A 21636-nucleotide genomic window follows, 5' to 3' on the forward strand; every position below is an offset into this window, starting at 1 on the left:
TGAGATGATAACGGGCACCGAGAGAGAGGCCGCTCTGGAGCAGGTTTGATTCTGATCAGGATTATCACCGAAAAACTCAGCGGTTGTAGAGAATATAAGTGAAAGAAAAGGTGATAATCAGGAAGAATGAGTCATTTCTCAAACATAAATGTCAAACATTTGCTATTAAAGCTTCTCTATCGTGAGGATTTTCTTCTTTTATATTATAAATTTGGATTTTGGACCGTTGGTCGGACAGAGGAAGTCCAACAGAGGAAGATCAAAAACCAGCTTAAACCAGCTGGTTCTGGCTTTAGTTGGTTTTAGCCAGTTTTAGCTGGTCTTTGATGGTGTTAACCCTCGTTCCCACTGCACAGAAAACTTGGGAATGGAATGCAATGGGAATGCATACAATCGCCATTCACACCCGGGTCATATGACTCTGCAGTGGACACGGGTTTTTATCACCTCCAGCTCTGATCGGCATAGATGGGAACGCAAAACCCGGGTGAACGCGGTAATTTCAGCTCTTTAACCGGCGAGATGCCATGAACCGTCGTCACTGATTACCCTCCATCTCCTCCTAAGCAGCTAAAACACCGATTCAAATTACTCTGCACCGAGGTAATAGATCGTTGTGACCCAGTTCTTACTGGTCTTTGATGGTCTTAGATGGTTGTGACCCAGTTCTTGCTGGTCTTAAATGGTTGTGACCCAGTTCTTGCTGGTCTTTGATGGTCTTAGATGGTTGTGTCCCAGTTCTTGCTGGTCTGTGGTGGTCTTAAATGGTTGTGACCCAGTTCATGCTGGTCTTTGATGGTTGTGACCCAGTTCTTACTGGTCTTTGATGGTTATGACCCAGTTCATGCTGGTCTTTGATGGTTATGACCCAGTTCATGCTGGTCTTTGATGGTCTTAAATGGTTGTGTCCCAGTTCATGCTGGTCTTAAATGGTTGTGTCCCAGTTCATGCTGGTCTTTGATGGTCTTGTTCTTGCTGGTCTTTGATGGTTATGACCCAGTTCATGCTGGTCTTTGATGGTTATGACCCAGTTCATGCTGGTCTTTGATGGTCTTAAATGGTTGTGTCCCAGTTCATGCTGGTCTTAAATGGTTGTGTCCCAGTTCATGCTGGTCTTTGATGGTCTTAAATGGTTGTGACCCAGTTCTTGCTGGACTTTGATGGTCTTAGTTGCCATCTATACAATTATTGATGGTCCAAATGATAAAGAAAAAGAAAAGAAGAAACAGCAAATAAGACTATTTTCACTTATATTGTCATCACAGCATTAAGACTTCTGCAGCTAATTCATAAAACGCCCTTCATATCTGAACAAAGGTGGAATATTAACCCTTAATTATAAATTTCCAGGATTTTGCCATGGTGTGTTTTACTTGTAGGAAACAGTAGACTGGCATTCTCTTTTCTGCCTAAATCCGCCCAAATCAACCCAACTTCAGGAAACTGAGGAAAAACTAATATTTCAAATTTGTTTGAAATTCATTTTTTGACTTTTTTAAAAAAATTAATATTTACATATTAAGAAAGTTTTTGGTGATTTGGGTTCTCAGAGGCTTCAGAATTTACTGATGTTGTGGTTTTTTGTTGTGGTCAAACTGAGGTTTATGCTACATTATAGTACAAATACCCCAAATATCTGTGTTTATTCATGCATGTGTGTGCAAAATACGGTTCATCTGTGCACAGGAGCATATTTGCATGTGCTTGTGTGTGCACATATTTTGGTTGCATATGCACGTACCTGTGACAGTGTGTGTGTGTGATGGAGGTGTTTGTGCTTCACCTCCTCCTCCTCCTCCTCCTCCTCCTCCTCCTCTCTGCACTGTAATAAACAATAACCGAGCATTAATCTCCCGGCCTGCTGCCTTAATAAATAATATCCACACATTCATCAACTTAAACTATTCACAATCAATGCAGCTCTTCATAGAAAACCCACCTAATAAATAGTGGTGCGGCCCACTGAGGCGTGAACTTATAGACCAGCCGGCTGATAAATGAACCGACCCCCACGGCGAGACGCCTTTTATGTGGAAAACTGCAAGTGAGAATTTTTCGATTTTATATTACACTATTTTACTCTTATTACTTTCCTCTGTGTGTGTGTTTAAGTGTGTGTGTGTCCACATCCTCTCAGGGTCCAGTAGGTGTTTGTGATTTATTGGCGCGGTGAAGATGTTGGTCTATTTGTTTTATTCTAGTTCTGGGCTGTTTACCTATTTGTAAGGCACTGATGTCAGAGTTTTGTCTTATTGGTTTCAGAATAAGAATCGCTTTATTTTCCGAGTGCGGGCGGCACACGGGAATTTGTCCCGCTCGCACCGCTGCAGAGACATTTTAACTACCGGCGCAGTAATACGCAGTAAAAAACAAGGTGCAGCGAGGGGCATGTAAATATGTGTGTGTGTATTACTCAGAGGGTTAAACACGTACATTATATTCATTTCTACAAACAGCAAATGGTGTTAAAAGCTGCATTTAGGGATGCAAAGTTAAAATGCTGTTTAGCTGGAAAACAAAACACCTTCTTTAACGCTTTGAATGCTGGAGCCACATCAGTTTTAAAATAAAATATTTACACCTTTGACATTTGAGCAAAATGTTTCTATTTCTGTCATAAACATGGAAAAGAAGTTAACAAGCAATTTGGGAGGAAATGTTTCAAAAATTGCAAGAAAAAAAAGTGGGACATTTAGGGAAAAATGTCTAAGGGAAAAACTAACTATTTATATATATATATATATATATATATATATATATATATATATTCCAGTGTTTTTGAGAGAAATCTAGCCAAACTGCTCAGCTTACAGAGTTAATTATATTAAATTAAGATCAGGGTTAAGTGTCGTAATGACAGTAGTGATGGTAATGTTAGTTTATTTATACAAATTTACCCCAAGGCATTAAGTCAAAAGGAAAAACAAAACATCTATATATCTACTGTGTATACATAGATATATATATATATAGAGAGAGAGAGAGGGAGAGAGAGCACAGTCTGCTACTTAAAATTTGGACCAAATGAGCGTCAGTGTTCGTGCTGATGTCGGTCACAAATTGGTCAACAAAGTAAAACTCTTCCACCATCAAAAGGTTAAATGATGTTAGATATTTTTGTTTGTGCCTAAAGTTGCTACTTCTTTGGATAATATTTATTTTAAATTAATCTGTAAACGTGAGATACGAGGAGAGACTGTGATCTCACTGTAAGTGTCCTGCACGTTAAAACCAAATACCCAGATAATGTCAGCAGCAGGCTGTGTGTGTGTGTGTGTGTGTGTATACGTGTGTGTGTGTGTGTGTGTGTGTGTGTGTGTGTGTGTGTGTGTGTGTGTGTGTGTGTATACGTGTGTGTGTGTGTGTGTGTGTATGTGTGTGTGTGTGTGTATACGTGTGTGTGTGTGTGTGTGTGTGTGTGTGTGTGTGTGTTCGGCTCAGTAAATAGAAACAGGGTGAGATTAGATCTGCTGCTTTATGGAAGCTGGACACTCTATTAGCAGACACGCAGCTATTGTTTGGTCGTTTGTTTCGGTCGGATTCACTCCCACACAGCTCCACACACACACACACACACACCACATCTCTTTATGTCTATCTTTATCTTCTTGTTCTGTTACTCTCTCTTTCTCTCTTACTACACACACACACGTACACACACACACACACACACACACACAGTGATAAATGGTCCATTCGTGATCTCAGCCTGCATTGTTGATGAGGGTCATGCTGCCATGGTAACCAGAGCACTGTCCGACTTCCCCTGCCCTGTCTGTATGTGTGTGTGTGTGTGTGTGTGTGTGTGTGTGTGTGTGTGTGTGTGTGTGTGTGTGCATGTGTGTGTGTGTGTGTGTGTGTGTGTGTGTGGACTTTGCCTCTTGCCTCTTTATCTGTTTCTGTGTATTTACGTGTCTGTATTGTTTGTTTTGTGTGTGTGTGTGTGTAAACAGCTGTGTTTGTCTTTCTGTGTTTGTTTGTTTACATTCTGCTTGTTTATGTGCATCGCTGCATGTTTGTGTAAACCTGTGTGCGTCTTTTTTTTAGCAGAAAATCACACGTTTGCCTCGGGCGCTTTACAATCCGACACTCGCTGTCCCGACGCCTCAATTTGGAACGAGTAAAACTCAACAAAAACAAAAAAGGAAATAGAACAAAAAAGTTGCCAAAAAAAGAGACGTTAACACCAATCAGAGAATAATAACAATAAAACAATTATAGTGTTCCCAAGGTTGTGAAAAACCTGGAAAAGTCATGGTTTTCACAAACATGTTTTTTCAGGCCTGGAAGTTTTAGAAAAGTCATTGAATTTTGTTATGTGTGATGAAATTGTTTAAATTGTTTTTCAGGTTGTTTCTTTGTTTTCTCTTCTTTTTTTTTTACTGTGTTTTTAACAGGGTTTTTTTTGCCAATTTCTAGGTCTTTTTCTTTTTTTAAGTAAATAACAGTACCCAAAAACTAGAGACAAAACAGAGCTCTACAGTTTTCCCATGGACATGAAAAACCTGGAAAGGTCATGGATTTTCACAAACACATTTTTTCCAGGCCGGAAAAAGTCACGGAATCAGTAAAAAACATTAAAAGTTTTGGAAAGTTTTCAGGTTGCTTTCTTGTTTTTTCTATTTATTTATTTTTACTTTTTTTTTGGTTGGTTTTTTTGCCTGTTTTTTTGTTTGTTTGTTTGTAGTTTGGTTTGTTTTTGCTTATTTTCAGGCAATTTCCATGTGCTTTTTTATTAAATTCTTGCTAATTTCTGAGTTATTTCTTCAGCTGCTCATGGCCCTCCTCCTGTTTTTTTTTTTTTTTTAAAGAAATTAAGCACATTTGCCCTGGCCCCAAAGGTTTAATGAATTACAGTAACCTCTAACTGCAGCGCTGGCAGCAGAATTTCAATGTACCTCCAAGAAATTACTTTCAAAACTAAATTTAGCCCATTTACAGATCTGCAGATTATCTTTATTTACCTTCCAGGACCTGGATCACAAAGACACTAACACACCAACGTTTTTTTGTCTTTCTGTCTCTGTCAGACCGTACCAGTGTGGCCACTGCTCCCAGTCCTTCTCCCAGCCGTCAGATCTTAGGAACCACGTGGTGACGCACTCCAGCGACCGACCCTTCAAATGCGGATACTGCGGCCGCGCGTTCGCCGGCGCCACGACGCTCAACAACCACATCCGCACGCACACCGGGGAGAAGCCGTTCAAGTAAGTAACAGTGAGTACCCCCCCACCCATCCAGCCCATCCCCCCTCCTCTGCTCCCGGCTAACGCCCGCCGACGTCCTCTTAACCGCCCGCCGACACCCTCGCCACCACCTGCTGCCATCTGAGCCGCCAGGATGTCACTTTTTCTAAAAATCATGTAAACAGAAAACAACCACGAAAAAAAAACAAAAAAAAAACAAAGCAACCGCGCCTTAAAGAACTAACTCAGTAAGGTTCCTTGTGTAATCATTTTTATCGTTAAAAAAATGATTTTCAAAGGGTTTTATAAAATTTAATGAACAAATTTTATATATAAAATATATCTATATATTAGAGGAGAAAAAGGAGACTTAAAGAGATAAAAAATAAAGAAGGACAAGGAAGAAATAAAAGTGATTAAACTTTTTTTTTTAATAATAAAAACATAAAAAAATATGGGAAGTTAAGGTGTAAAAGATAAAAGTTGTCCTGTACGTCGACTACAAGGAGAGCACAAGAAATCATAGACGCAGGTGGGAGCAGTCAGATTATAGATGTAATCAAAATTAAAGTGAAATACAAAAAAAATATAAATTTGATATAAATACGAGGTTCCTTCGGGCCTTCAGGGTTCTTCCCTCTGGAGTGAAGCGCAGCAGTAACTGTTAAAAGAATTAAGTATCTCACGAACGCCTCAAGGGAATTTCTTCAGATTTAAAACAACCATCCACAATTTTGGTGGTCAAAGGTCAAGGTACCTGTGACCCTTTTGTGTCATCCTTTTGAATGCTATATCTCAAGAAAACCTTGAGGGAATTCCTTCAAATTTGGCACAAACGTTAAAGTAGACTCAAGGAAAAGGTGTTTAATTTGATGGTCAAAGATCAAGGTCACAGTGACCTTCGATTTTTCTCATTCTTGTGAAAGCGATATCTTAAGAATGTCCTCAAAAATTTCATCAAATTTGGCACAAACATTCATTTTGACTCGGTTATGAGCTGATTAGATTTAGGTAGTTGACAGCTAAAGGTCAAGGTCCCTGTGACCTTTTGTGTCTCATCCTTGTGAACACTATATCTCAAGAAAACCTTGAGGGAATTCCTTCAAATTTGGCACAAACGTTCAAGTAAACTAAAGGATTAGGTGATTTCAGTTGTCAAAGGTCAATGTCACAGTGACCTTATATTTGTCTCATTGTTGTTAAAGCGATATCTCAGGCATGTTTTTAGTAAACTTACTCAAATTTGGCATCAACGTCCCCTTGGACTCAGTGTTATTTTTGATGTTGCATGTTTCATAGTAATTCCATGTATTATGAGAATTTTGGTTTTACGACATAAATCAGGTGGAAGTGGAGTGCAAAACTGCCTTTTTTATTTTTCGTGATCCCTCTGTGGTCGTGTGAATATTTTGTCACGTCTGCTGTCACGGCTGCTGTGACCTCTGACCTTCGCTCTCCTTATTCAGTGACTTCCTGTGACGTCGGAGGAAAATCTCCTTGTTGTTTTGGTGTTTTTGCTCGTCGTAAATCACAGCGGACGAGAGCACCTCTCAGTGTAAATACAGAAGCAGCTCGATCGCAGCAGTTAGCAGCCCGGTAATGAATCTCTGCACACCGAGACGGCTCATTTCCATTTCTTTTACTCTGCGAAGACTAAAATAATTAGAGGGCGAGCCACACCGCAATTAGGGCTTTCTGGAAGCCGCCGTTGTCACGCTGTCATCTCGTCAGCGGTGGAGGACAATAAAGATTCCCCCTGTGGACGCAGAGGTCAGCGCTCAGGCAGAGGACGGAGGGGAAAGAGTAAGAGGTATTAAAGAAAGTGAGGAAAGCAAAATAAGGGATTTGAGTTGACGGGAACCTAAAGGACGAGTATCAGGGGACAGCAGAGGGAAACAAATTAATGTCCTTAATAAGCAATCAGAGAAATCCGAACTCGTCATTGACGTGAGGAGCGAGAGGGCGAGAGGAATGAGCGAGAAAACCAGAGAGAGAAAGCGCGCGCAGGAACAAGAGATCACGGTGTAAAAAGTGAAACGACAAGCGCCGGCGAGAAATCCGGTTAAAACAAATCAGCGTTCTTAATAAGCAATCGGAGGAAACCCCCCGAACCTTTTCATCAGCACTTCAGAGTCTCGGTGGAGGCAGAGCGGGACAAAGACAATCACGGACGGGCGTCAGAAATCTTTAGCGGATCGATGGCCTCGGGGAGTTATCTCCTTTCGGACGGTGCGGCGAATAGATTAAAGCTGCCACTGTCACTTTGTCAGGAGGAAAACGCTCAACTTTATTTTCCCGGCTGAGGAGACGGAGGCAGGAATCTGTGTGGTCGGCAGCTTTTCAGCGCGGAGACTCGCTGGACTGTGGAGGCTGTCAGACTGCTGCCGCCGTTTTCTCCGCTGCTCAACTTTTCTTCTGTTTTCTGTTCAGTCACGACTTCAAGCGTCCGCCTGAGGACTGAAGGAGGCAGAGAGATCTCATTATCTTCATAATCTCATTCAGATTTATTTTCTACAAACTACACTGACAGTTTCTGTTTCAGTGTCCCACAGTTAGAGGTCAACGGTCAGTTTGCAGTAGCACCTCCGAAGATTCCCAGAGGTTCCCCTCAGCTCCCCGTGACACAAATATCTTTAACAGCTCTACGACTGGACAAGGACATAGTAATCAGAGTAGTTTTGTAACTAAAAAAGCTGAGTTGAAGACATGTTAGATAACTTTTTGGCTTTATTACTGTTTTTATCATGAAAGCAGCGTTAAAAAGTCCGTGTCCAGTCCCATATTGAGAGACACGTTGGGCCTCATGCAGCAACAGTCTTTGAAATTTCTCTCACTTTTCTTTTTAATTTACTGTTTCTGAGAAAAAGTAAGAGAAGCCAGCTTCAGATCCAGGTCTGGACGTGCTGAATGGTGAATCCCACTTCATTTTAAGTATCCTATAAGCACTAAACTCTTTATAAGGGCAGATGTTGAGGCTTTTAGAGGAAGCTGGTATGCAATAGGGAAAACGACTTACTGTTAAATATGCTAAAATCCAAGAAATGTCCTAAAATTATAGAAATATCCCAAAATTATAGAAATGTCTTAAATCTAGGCATTGTTCAACAATCCAAGAAATCAAATCCAAGAAATGTCTTAAAATCCTGGATATGTCCTCAAATCCAAGAAATGTCATCTTAGAGATGTCAGAAAATCCTATAAATTTCCGAAAATCCTAGAGATGCCTTAAAATCTTCGATATGTCCTAAAATCCGTAAAATGTCCTAAAATCCAAGAAATGTCCTAAAATCCAAGAAATGTCCTAACACTGTAGACAGGCCCTAAAATCCTAAACAGGACATAAAACCCTAGAAATGTCCTGAACTCCTAGAAATGTCCTAAAGTCATCCTATAAACATACTAAAACCCTAGAAATGTCCCACAGTCCCAGAAACATGTACAGGCCGCTGAGACTTGTCCCTGGTCTGCTGTCTCTCTGCTGTCAAACTTAGAAAATGTGCAGTTAATCACAACTGAGCAGCGTCAGATTTTGGGTAGAATTTAGTCGTAAAAGCTGTTTTTGTGCCGCCTGGATGCTCAGACAGTAAATTTAAAGCGTTGTGTCTCTGGAGACTTGTCTCACTTGTCTCTCTGCCTCCTTTTGGTCCCATCAGTCCCTTCAATCTGTGACTGAACACAATCTGTTTACTTCCCGCCGTGTCCCCGTTTTATAGAAGAGATTAAGATAAGAGGTGAGCTGAAGCTCCACTGAAGCTTGAGGGGAAAGTGATTAAAGCCGCCTCTGTCGTTTTGTCAGGACAAAACTGCTCGCCGTTATTTTCGCCCGCTGACAGAAGAAGAAGAAGGAGGCGAGCGGTAACAGACGCCGGCCGGTCGATAGGCAGCGGACTGCAGCCAGCCGCGTTTCAGCTGCTCTTTGTTCTGCCGGAGCAGCGTCCTCGTGTCTGTCCTGCTGGATAAGTCGCTGTGACAGAGGAGCTTCAGAGCGGCTTTGATGTCGGTAGCTGTTGTGGTTTTTGTAAATTTACAGACGGAGTTACAGCAGGAGCGTCCACCTTCGGGGCAGAGCGCTCCGGTTCAGTCGGGGCTCTGTTTTGTTTTTCTTGCGCTGTGAGAAAATTTACAAAATGAGAGATGGAAGATCTTTCCAGAGAGAACGCAGCTGTTTACGAGCCTGGCGGACGCCTCACGCACACATTTGTTCAGTATTTGGCTTTCATGCCGAAAGTACCTCAAACTATTTCATTAGATGTTTTCATTTAAAGTTTTTATATCCACCAGATTCAGTTTTGAAGATGTTAAAGTTTCTGAATTTATGGAGTGAAACTTTACTCCTGCTGCACTTTTATTTTCCTCGTTCTCTGAATATATTTGGCTTTTCTATATTTCTGTTTTGTATAAAAAAATCTTTCCTTAGACGTGGTTTCAGGATTCGATGTCATGTTGTGATTTGTGTCGGTATCCTTCTGATGAAAAGTTTCTTTAGTAGCTCGTCGTTGGTTACGATTAGACGATGCTTCTTACGGCGAAAGTCATGATGACGTTTCAAACTGCAAAATGTTGAACCAGAATTAGCTCATTTAATTAAATTCACCACGATAAGCAGGTTCTCTTGAGGGGGCGAAGCTTTTCTGGGGAACTGAACTTCAGTAAAGTTTGACGTGAAAAATTGCAGCACGAGGCAGGTTTCCGGGTTTGTTCGAAACTTAAGCCATATTTTCGTAATGTCGATAACACAAAAATGGGAGATGACTGCGTTTTCATTTTTCGATGTTTTGCGACTTCCCAGCCAGCAATTTTAAGTTCTAAAACGTTCTGAGAATGTTACAATGCAACCAATGCAACGTTTTAGTAACGTTTTGGTAACATTTTCAGCGGCACGTTTTCTTTTAGCTCCTAGAATGTTCTCAGGTAACATGAATGTAACGTAATGTTTAACAAAAATGTTTAAAAATTTTTTAGTTTTGTAAACATATGACATTACATTTTTGTTCTTTAATCTCAGTCCTTAATAACATGTTCTGAATGTTGCTATGAAAACGTTCTTCTTTTGTTCTCATGTAACATTGTGGGAATGTTTTATAAAAGATCTGTCACCTCTAAACATCGCCAAAACATCCTCACAATGTTGCAGCTAAAACGTTACGTCTTAGTCAGCATTTAACCTTAAAGGAACATTATTTGAAATGATAAACATCCTTAACATGTTCTTTGAACATTAGATTAAAAATGTTTTCTTTAAAACATTACTGCAACTTTAACATTTGCCAACGTTGTGGGAACATTTCCTGCACGCTGGGTTCTCCTCTGGTGATAACATCCCAGTAACCATGGCGATGGATGTTCAAACATCAGCAGCTTTATTTCTATTGCAGCCGCCGCACTAGCCGTCATTATTTCCGATCCAAGGCCACTTAGGCGTGTTATGGAGCCGTGATGGAAAGGCGAGCCCCTTATACGAGGGCGCGGCCACGTATGAGGGATTTCTGGGAGATGTAGTCCACGATTTCACAGAGGAACTGTAGATTCAAAACTTTCTCAGAGTTATGTGATGCAATAACAGCTCTTGTAGCTCCTGCTGCATCATGAGGGAGCCAGTTCCTACTGACGAGCACACAGACACAGCATCATGTGACCTAGAAAAGACTATGAGACAATGTTTCCATTGCAGATTTGACAAAAATGGCTTTTTTGAATCGCCTGAATTACCATCTCATGTGAGCGTAAAAAAGTTTTTGCGATAAATGGGAGATTTTTTCAAAATTGACGTGTTTCCATCAGGCGTGTTTTATATTTGCAATTTCAATTTGTGCAGTTTGAGGATTAAAGCAAACCTGCTTAGTGTTTGGATGATGGACCCAACTGAACTCACAATCATTATAAAATGTTTCTCTGCATGGCCACAAAATCACCAGCTAAACTGCACCATTTTTTTACACTGACACATTATTTAACACGTCTTTCTCCTGCAGAAAGGCCACTTTAACCAGGTGACTAAACACACACACTACTACACACTGACTGTCGTTCTCTGCTACGTTAATGAGATTTAATGCACAGATATCCAAGTAAAAGAGCATTTAAACGACGGTCGTTCACACTGAGCTTCAAAAAAACGTGTCTCTGCTTCCTTATCTCACTAACGCCCCCTCCCCCCCGTCCCCCCCGCTATCTATTTAACACCATGTTAGTCTTGTTTCAGGGCTGCTAAGTCCAATACCTCAACACAGCTTTCTCTTTGAAGACATACACACACACACACACATTCATACACATTTAACTGCCCCCCCGGCTCAGACTAAAAGCTCCCTCTCTTCTCTGTTTCTATTGAAAGTGACAGTGACGCTGCGTTATCTGTCTCTGCTGCAGAGTGTGTGTGTGTGTGTGTTTGTAAAAGTGTGTGTGAGATGGGAATACCCTCCCCGGCCCACTAGATAGATTATTGACAGGTGAACTCTGTGTGTGTGTGTGTGTGTGTGTGTGTGTGTGTGTGTAATTTGTCGGTCAGGTTGTGAAGATCAGGGCAACAATTACAGCTTGCTGCTCCGCTGGGCCTCACACACACTTTATACTGTCACTGGATATTAGAGTTAACAGGGAGGTGTGTGTGTGTGTGTGTGTGTGTGTGTGTGTGTGTGTGTGTGTGTGTGCGCGCGTGCGTGCGTGCATGCATGCATGCTTGTGTGTGTCCCAAAATCATAGAAATGTCCAGATCTGAAAGTGGTGTGTTTGTGTCTTTGTGTGTTTGCGCATGTGTGTGTGTGTGTGTGTATGTGTCTGTGTGTTCATCTTTTGCTGTTTAAACTCTGTTGTGTTTTTCCGACCTTCTCTTCATGCTCAAACTAATCACTGTCTTTTATCTGGTTTGTGTTTCTCTTCCTGTGTGTGTGTGTGTGTGTGTGTGTGTGTGCGTGTGTGTGTGTGTTTCTGTACACGCACGTGTGTCAGGTGCGAGCGTTGCGACCGCAGCTTCACACAGGCCACTCAGCTCAGCCGCCACCAGCGACTCCCCAACGAGTGTAAACCCGTGAGCGAGAGCAGCGAGTCCATCGAGGTGGATTAACGCCCGACTGTCTCCTGACTGAGACCACGCCCACATCTCAGCAGCTAAATATGAAAACGCACCTTTTCCTAAACTCTCCGTCCACACAAAGATGCACATTTTCTGACCGTTAATCTGAAAATACCGACTAACGAGATTTCTCCTCAGTCATTAGTTGAAGTCCGCACATCAGATTAATTACCACCTTTTATTTCACAAAATAATTAATTAGACATAAAACATATTGCAAAAATAAACAGAAACAGCACTTAATAAACAAAGATAAAAGCTCTGTGCCAAGTATTCACTGCACTTCAGAATAAAGTGTAATTACCAAACATAAAACATTCAAAATTTACAACAAATAATGAAGTTAGCAGCAGTCAGTAACCAGACGTTTGCACTCAGAGGTCAAAAAGTCATTAACGCAGTTTTCATAAATCTCCCATATTTGTAATAGAGTCAAGTTGAAGGTAAACTGTCGCAAACACCTAAAAACTGTCCTAAAAAATATATTCTGTACATCAGAGAACAAAAATAACATCATCATCATTTTTTCAGTAAAAATTAAATGCTAAAATGACCGTTTACACTAAAATCGCAACTCATGTCACAAAAACTGTTAAAATAATCCCGATTTTTTGTTTGTTTTTTATATTGTGCTCCTGTTTTTTTTGGGTTGTAGACTTTTGGTCATTTTTCCTTGATTTAAGTGATTGTACTGTGTCACGTTGTTGTGCTGCAGTGCAGCCAGGAACGAAGTTAGATCAGAGAATTTTGGCCATTTTTCATCAAAAAAACGCATACTCGTCTTAACGAAAGTTGAAATATTAATGATACCGGCCGTGCCACTTTAAGCTCCTCCCATGCAGGTTTTTCTAATCAAGACAGTTTGGTAAGAATTGCTTCACCTCGTCAATGCAGATTTCACAACTGTTTTTTAACGCAAAATAACAGAATTGGAAACATGCAGTTAAAAAATGCAATTATGTATAATAATTCTGCAATTACTTGTAATTTTTTAAAAAAATGTATCATTTGACAGCGGTATTTCCATTCACCTTTCTCTAAACTTAGAGTGGTGAAGGGATGACTTTCTGGGATTTTTGATTATCGCCAAAAACAAGAAACAAGCTCTGTGACGAACATGAGTTTATGACACTTTCACGTTTTGTTCAGCGTGATAATCTTCACAGATGAACACCACTTTTGAAATGTTAATGAAATCACCAGAGGTGAAAAGCTATTGTTAGGCTATACAGGAACTACATCGCGGTCGCACGACTTAAACGTCACAACTACAAACAAAAAACCCCAAAAAACAGAGACTTTAAAACGAGGGAACTGGAAGTGCAAAAATGCAAACGGACTTCAGCTATTTCGGGCTCATTACTTCACCGCTCTGTTAAAACCTATTATTTTTGACCAAAACCAAACCAAAGATTTTCTTGTTTCCCGGCGTTTCAGTGTGGACGGAGATCTTTAGGAAAACCTGAAAATGTCGTTCTTTAAGAGCGTTTTCAGATTCAGCCACTTTTTGTGAAAACATTTTGACTTTGACATTTTTGACTGACTGTGGAGAGACTTTAAAGCCACATTCATCCTGCTGGAGAGAATCCTGATTCAACCAAACCAAAGATCCTTTTTTTCCCAGCAGAGAAGAAGAACTTTAAGATGTTCGGACTTACAAACTTAAAGTTTTTTGGACGAGGATATTTATTGGAGACTTTTTGGGGAATCCTGTCAGGTTTCCCTCCAAAGAAAACTCTTTTCTTGAAACCGGGACAGAAACAATGAAATACCAAAAAAAAGCAGACTGATTGGTCTGTCTGTAGCTTTACTTCTCGGTTTCCTTTTTTTATTTTATTTTGCAACAGCGATGCCAAAGGAGGGCGCGACCAAAGCAAACAGACTGAGAATGCACAACGAGCAACAACACGGACGTCTGAGGACGACGATCCAGTTTTACATCACAAAATGAACAAATAAAACGACACGGAGTATGTATTGTTAAAAAAAAAAAAGAAAGGACAAAACAAACATAAATTATATTTATCTTGTAGCTCATATCATGCTTCGAGCACTTTTGTTTTTTAATGTTGATAATTTAAGTTTTGGTGTGTCGAGAAAGGAGGGAAACACGGAAGAGATAATGGATGTGATTTCTTATAGAAATATTCCCACGGTTCATAAAGAAAGTGTTAAATATAAAGTCGTAAAAAAAAGTATTTCGGTTAAAGCCAGTTTTTTCTCATTTTGGCATTTAAAGGTTTCTTCCATTTCTTCATTTTTTTTTTTTTAATTGCAGATGAGTATAAAGATGACATCCGATCATCTGAGGCACAATAAGGGCAAATGTTTTTGGTTAAAAAAATACTTCCTCATCTCTCTGTTTGTCTCATAGAGTATATTTGCTAAATAATTCAAGTTTGAATCCATTCACGAGCAATCTCAGACTTGTAAATAGTCCCTGTGTCATTATGATACACTTTGTATTCAAATGAGGGTAAAAGCACAGTTATTATTACATGAACACCAAATAGGTTTTTGTGCCTGAGAGTTAAAAAAGCTTTAATATTAATAATAATCTATAACTTCTCTTCCCAAAGACCAACAGAGCTGCTGGATGTAAATCTACAAAACTCAGAGAGACGTTTCACTGCAGGAAAAAAACAGCTTTTACTTTAATCACGCAAACATTTGTGAGCAGCTTTGACAGAGTCAGGATCAATATTTTATTTATTTGTTTATTTATTTGAGACGTGGACAAATCTTTCACTAGGACGTGTGAAAGTTGTGTTTAAAACCCTTTTTGACACCTGAGCAAAATTGGCTTGATTTCTCTGAAGAAAGCAATGAGCTGCTTCATAAGAAATGGCACGAAAAACAAAAAATGGCATTTGAGTCAGAAAGTAATAAAGGCGAGAAGATAACAGAAAAGACAAAAATATTCTGCAAATATTAACAGAGGGTGTTGAAGTACACAAATAGTACAGCTCACGTGATGTCGCATGAGAGCTGGCATCATGAGAAGCTCTGGTCAGCCCCACCTACACACGTTACTCCTTAACCCTCTGAAACCTGAGCACATTGGCTTTATTTGGGGAAAAAAGCCAATAGTCAATTTAACGAGTAATGTCCTATAGATTGCAAGTGAAAAAGGTGACAAGGAAGTTACCTAAAAATTCGTTTGAATAAAAACTGGGTAGGATTATTAGAAAATTATCCAAAGTGGGGGGAAAAACATCCATAAAAATGTACTTATAATTCTAATAATTTTATATTAAAAATTATGTTACATAGAAAATATAGTAAAATATATAAAATGAATACATATATACTGTATGTATTTATTTTTTATTAATTAAATTTCTACTTGTTTTTTCTTTTTTTTTTTGTTGCTTTCAGGTAATTTTCTCCTTTTTTGTTTTTTTGCAAATTTTTCGGCCATATCTTATTAAGTTACTTGGTGCGTTCTCATGTTTTTGAAAGAAATCAAACCATTTTGTGCAGGTTTTTAAAGGGTCAACTACAACTTATGTCAATCAGATTAACCCTGTTTATGAAAACTGAGACACCATGTTGAAATTTTAACTTTAAAAAAAGGAAAAAGAAATCAATCGAAAATCAGATTAACCTCATTGTAACCTATATGTCTTTCATTACTCTAAACACAAATGATACTTTTAATGAAGTTTTTTTCCCTCATTTTCACAGAAAGAGTTTGTTCCAAAAACTTGATTTATCAGCTGCAGATCGCCAAGTGTTGCACAAATTAATGATAAAACATATTCTAATATGTCAGATGATTTATCTCCATTTCTTGTAAACTTCTTATCAGCTCTGTGATGAGATAAGAAATCCTAAAGTTTGGCAGAACAAATGTCTTTACTTTACTGAAAGTAAAAGCAGTTTTGTGCCTGAGTGAGACGTCTCTTACCTCAGAGTGCAGATTGATCCGATGCTGTATATAAAGGAAATACAAACTATGAGGATTTTTATATGATGGAGCGTTAATACTGAGGTGAATAATTTAACTGACACACAAATGTGAATATGAACCAGAGCTCCGAGCAAATTCAGTTTCTGTTCACGGATCCAGAGGACGGAAAACTTCAGAGAGACGAAAAGTCATTCAGAAGAAAAAAAAACACATTAAATTACTAAAAAAAATAAAATTGAATTAAATTTAAAAAAATCTCTGGACATGTTCAATTCATTCTGGGAAATCTACACTCAAAAAATAGTTATGCCAAAAACATAATGACTTTAATTAATTTAATTACATGATAAGTTTCTGTGTATTTTTATTACATTAGTTTAAGGTAAAATATTGCGTTATATGAAAAATTAAGCAACTTACATTGAATTATATTAAATTATTGTTATCTTTTACATAAAGCATTCTTTACTAAAATTGTTTTAATTGAATTTATACAAAGCATATTTATGTTGTGTTTAGTTATTATTATAAATTAACTTTTGATTTAATTAAATTTAGTTACATTTTATTCAAAATTATAGCTTGATATTCTTTTTTTTTTTCCTTTTTTTGAGTGTAGGCAATCTCTGATTGAAGTAAAAGTACACAGAGTATATTAAAAGTTTTAAAAATATTTTTACTCCAATCTTCCTTTGAGAAATAATTCTGCAAACTTAGTCATCTGTTTATTAAAAATGAAATTCTGAACCCTTATTGCATCATAAATCAAAGGTTTTAAATAGTAAAAAAAAAAATATTTATATATAGAATTAATTGATAAATAAACACCTTTTTTCCGTATGAAATTACCTCTCGGATCGTCTGAACACAAGCTGAACGTTGCTCGGCCTCTCTGACGATGATAATCATTTTCTCTGTGATGTGATCGACAGACTCTGCTGGAAATCCAAACCCGTCGTGCCAAACTGAAAGAATCCTCTGAATCCATTTCCACTTGATCTTGTTTGCATGATTTCTCTGAACCCGCCCACCCCGCCCTGCCCTCCCTCCCCGGCCTTTTTTTAACGAATGACAAAATGAGATCAAAAACCAAAAAAGATGTTGTTCCGTTGGAAATAAAGCTGAAATCCAGTTTTGATTTGTACCAGTAATTCTCTGTGGTTTTGTTGTTCTGAAGTGTTTTTCCACAAAACTTTTCAGACGGCGTGTTAAAACGATCTGATGATTGACTGTCTGAAGCAGCCGCACTCATTTCTAAAAATATACTTAACATTTATTTTGTTTAAAATCCTGACGTGTGTGAGAAAAACATAAAACAACAAGCTTTGATGGGAATTTTAACAAAAAATGACACAGTGAAATGTGCCGTTTTGAATATTTTTTACCAGTTGAGAGTGAAAACTACAACAGAGAATAAAGGCAACTGTTTAAAAGAAAAGGTCATTTTCATGAGATTATGAGCTAAACATGTAATCCTTTTTTTAAGTATATGTTTAGCAGCCTAAACCTTCTTTTATTTTTCTCGTAAAAGACAGACTGCTCCATCTAACATGTACGTATCAAAATGTAAATTTTCAAACTTTATTTGTACAATATTACAGCTTTTTCCCCTAAAATATTCTTACTTTATTCTCATCAAATTATGACTTTAATCTTATAATGTAACAACTTTTTTCTTGAAATTACCTACTTATTTATTCTCATAGTTATGACTTAATTCTCAGAGTATTAGGACTCTTGTTAGAATAGAACTTCATTCATATAATTACAAATTTATTCTCATAATTACAATTCAGTGCATTATACCATCTTTTTTTTCCCTTGAGACAACTGGACTTTATTCTCATTTATAGAACTTATATAGAACTTTTTTTCTCAGTTATGACTTTGGTATTATAAACATGATTTTATTCTCATAATTACAACTTAATTCTTTTAATTTTACAAAGTTTGACCCAAAATATTTTTATTTTATTCTCAGTAAATAATGTATTTTTTCTTATGATAATGAAACTTTTTTTCTTAAAGTATTCCAAAATGATTCTCATTACATCATGACTTTATTTCCAAAATATCAAAACTTTCCTTTTACTTTATTTTCAGAATTACAACTCCTTTTAATATTCTTTTTTCTTGAAATATTCTTACTTTATTCTTATCAAAACAACATTATTCTTGTAATTACATTTTAATTCTTGTTATATTACAACTTCTTTCTCAAAATATTCTGATTTTATTTTATTAGGAAGTATTCTGGGTTAGGGTTTTTAACAATATGCCTTTTTCCTCAAATTAAGAACTTAATTATAATATTACTGCTTTTTTCTAAAAATTATGACATGATTCTCATAATTATGATTTTATTTTTGTAATAATACTAATTCTAATATACTTATGTTATATTTTCTCTCAAAATTTACAATTGTGTTCTTGAAATTATGACTTTATTCTCATTATCTTGCTTTTTTCTCAAAATTACAACTTTTTTCTTAAAATTATGATTTTTTTCATAATAATATGACTTTTTCTCAAAATCTCAGATTTTTTCCCCTTTCAATGTGGCCCTAATAATCAGCTGTAGGAAACCAATAAAGTGCAGAATATTTACAGGTCAAGGTGGGCATTATTCTGTATTTTTTGCTATTGCTCAACTGTGATTGGAGCATTTAGAAAAAGGGGTGTGACTCAAAATCATCTGAAATTTCCACTTTAATGTTTCGAGCTCAACCAATTATGTTTTTTGTTTTTTGTTAACAGTCACACAGAAAGTTTAGTTTAAATTGCCAGCTGCCTCCACTTACTGCTAATAATCTTCAACACACACACAGACACACACACACACACACACAAACACACAAACGCACACACGCAGCCCCGCCTTGACCTTAGCTCCGTCAGCCTGCAAACACAAACTGGACTTTCCACTTTCCAGTCTGATTTCGGAGATTATTCCCGCGAGGATTCGACAAATTCACCAAAACAAACACAGTCAGAGTTTTCAAACATCAATCACAGACGTTTTTTTTCACCGTGGGAACCGAATCTGAAACCCCGAGGCCAAACAAACGATCGCAGAGCCCAGAGTTTCATGTCTTTTTTTTTCTTTCCTTTTTTTGTCTGACAAACATGTGAATGAGTCCAGATTAGATTACATGTAATGAGATTATGGAAGTGGAAGTTTGAATTAGAAGCAGTTAGTGCGAAAGAAGAAAAACAAACTGAGAGAAACTGCTGACTGAGAAGGAAAAAGACGAGTTTTAACTGCTTTTAGTTTTATTTATTTAAACGAGTCCAAATTTAAAAAGACAAAAATATACAAGAAGAGGGAAACCAAGAATGTCTGATTCATTAACCTCCACCTAAATAATATGAAACATATTTACAATGTGAAAGTTATACTCAGAATACAAAAAACAAAGCACAAACTCTTGGATGCAGCAAAAGAAAAAATAATTGATCATATTATAGAGAAAAAGGATGTTGCATGTAATGAAATTATAAATAATATAACTGAAGAGGGTTTCTGTAAACCATGCAGGGTTTCCACAGAGCCTTAAACTGTCATATAAAGCTAGAAATTCAACCCAGAAATAATGCCTTAATTGGTATTAAAATGACTTAAATCATTTTTTTAAAAATCTTAAAAATTGGAAGACAAGGGAAATAGGATTTTATGAATCGTCTGTTTTCTGATGTTGCCTTAAAAATCTCTAAATAATTGACAACAATATTTTTTTAAATAAATAATCACATTATTTTGTCCTTTATTATTATATTTGTAATGTTACTGTTTTTTTCTCAAATTAACATTTTAATTTTATATTGCAAAATGACAACTTTATTTTCAGCTTTAAATTAAAGGATTACTTGCTCCTCTACACTTCTGTAAAAATACACAAACTTCTTTAAAAAAGACATTTTTTAAACTAAAGATTTTTAGTTAGTGACTGTCAGCCAGCGGGAAATAATACAGATAAATAAGAAAAATAAAAATAAAATAAGGATAAAATAAATAAAATTATGCTTTAACATTTGGGGACAAAAATTAGAAAGAAAAGTGACTATTTATTCCCATAAAGGCATGATTTTATTCTCCAAATCACAGATTTTTTTTTTTAGTACTCAATCAGAAAAAAACAACAAAGTGCAGAGCACTTTGTTGGGAGGATAATTTTTTAGCAAGAAACAGTCATATTTCTTCCTCATATTGAACATGGAATCAGATAAACTGTTATTGAGGGGAGATTTTGTGGTTGTTGCAGCAGCAGAAGGACAGAATCAATCACAAATAAATAGAAAAAATAAGATAAAGGAATAATAAAACTACAATAGAATTATGAAAAGAAACCACAAAAGAACTGTTGAGACAGATTTCGTACAGTGAAGTTACAGTGGTGTGAGTCTGCGTTCAATGTAAGATGTAACTTGTAGCTACAGCTGTCAGATAAAAAGTGAAAAAAATAGAATGTTTTCTACTGAAATGTGATGCGTAATAAGAAGAAATTCTCCTAAAATAGAAATCAATTACAGAAGGGAAACCTTTAAAGGTCGGACTGTTTTTATTCCCTGCAACAGCTACAAGAGAAAAAGATTATAAAGAGAAGAAGAGGATGTCACTAATAATAGTGTTAGTCAGTGTGTGTGTGTGTGTGTGTGTGTGTGTGTGTGTGTGTGTGTGTGTTTAATGGTTGTAATGGTTTGCTTTTGGGTGGAATTTCCTGTTGGGGGAAAATATTAAGCAGACGAGAGGTCACACTTTCAAAACCAATTAGACATGAAGCCATGGAGAGTTTTTTTTTTTTTTTTAGTTTTAATTGGAAACATGTTGGAAAGTTTCCCTGTGAGAAAATCTGCCTGCTGTTAACTACGAGCTAAAAGGGTCTGTGTGTGTATGTGTTTGTGTGTGTGCATGCGCGTGTGTGTGGATTGTTGGGTCTGCTGGTAAATGAGTGTGTTTTTTATGTATGTGTTTGTTTATGTGATGTAGGGCATTTGTTGGGTTGTTTGGGTTTTGTTTTGGTTTTGGTCTGTTGTTTGTTGTGTTTTTTTGTTATTTTCCAGGTAAAGATGTCCGTTTGACCATGAGTGTGAATGCAGGTGTGTGTGTGGTGTGGTGTACAGTATATTGTTTATGTCTTCCTCTCCACAACTGAGGAAGAAGATCATGTGATCTGGTCGAAAGCTCCAGAAATGCTGCTAAACAGACCTTCAGGTGAGATTCTTTTGCCATTTCACTCTTTGATTTAAACCCACCTCTTGAAAAAGTTTTATTTTGTTTTTATTTCAGAAATCTTTCCTCAATAGATTCATTCTCTTCTCACATGTGAATACAAAAGTGTGTTGTTTATGCATGTAATAAGTGTGTGTGTGTGTGTGTGTGTGTGTACTTGTACAGCTATCTTTGTGAGGACTGTTCACAGAGTGAGGACATTTTGGCCAGTCACCTTCTGACTGACTGTTTGAAG

General features: G+C 37.4%; 1 protein-coding gene across 2 annotated transcripts in view; it reads left to right on the forward strand.

Annotated features, from left to right (window-relative positions):
* prdm6 (PR domain containing 6) overlaps positions 1-17493 on the forward strand; it is a 118790-nt gene extending 101297 nt beyond the window's left edge. Inside the window, exons 8-9 of one of the 2 annotated variants that reach the window (XM_088076243.1) lie at positions 5031-5217; positions 12135-17493. In XM_088076243.1, coding sequence (XP_087932369.1) covers positions 5031-5211 — 181 coding nt within the window. In that variant the 3' untranslated portion in view covers positions 5212-5217; positions 12135-17493. The remainder of the gene's footprint in view (positions 1-5030; positions 5218-12134) is intronic. The other variant, XM_088076242.1, reaches the window with a different exon arrangement.
* The last annotated feature ends 4143 nt before the right edge of the window (positions 17494-21636 follow it).

The sequence above is a fragment of the Plectropomus leopardus genome, chromosome 4 (genome assembly GCF_026936395.1).
Source record: "Plectropomus leopardus strain MGB_pleo_1.0 chromosome 4, ASM2693639v1, whole genome shotgun sequence".
Taxonomy (NCBI): Eukaryota; Metazoa; Chordata; class Actinopteri; order Perciformes; family Serranidae; genus Plectropomus; species Plectropomus leopardus.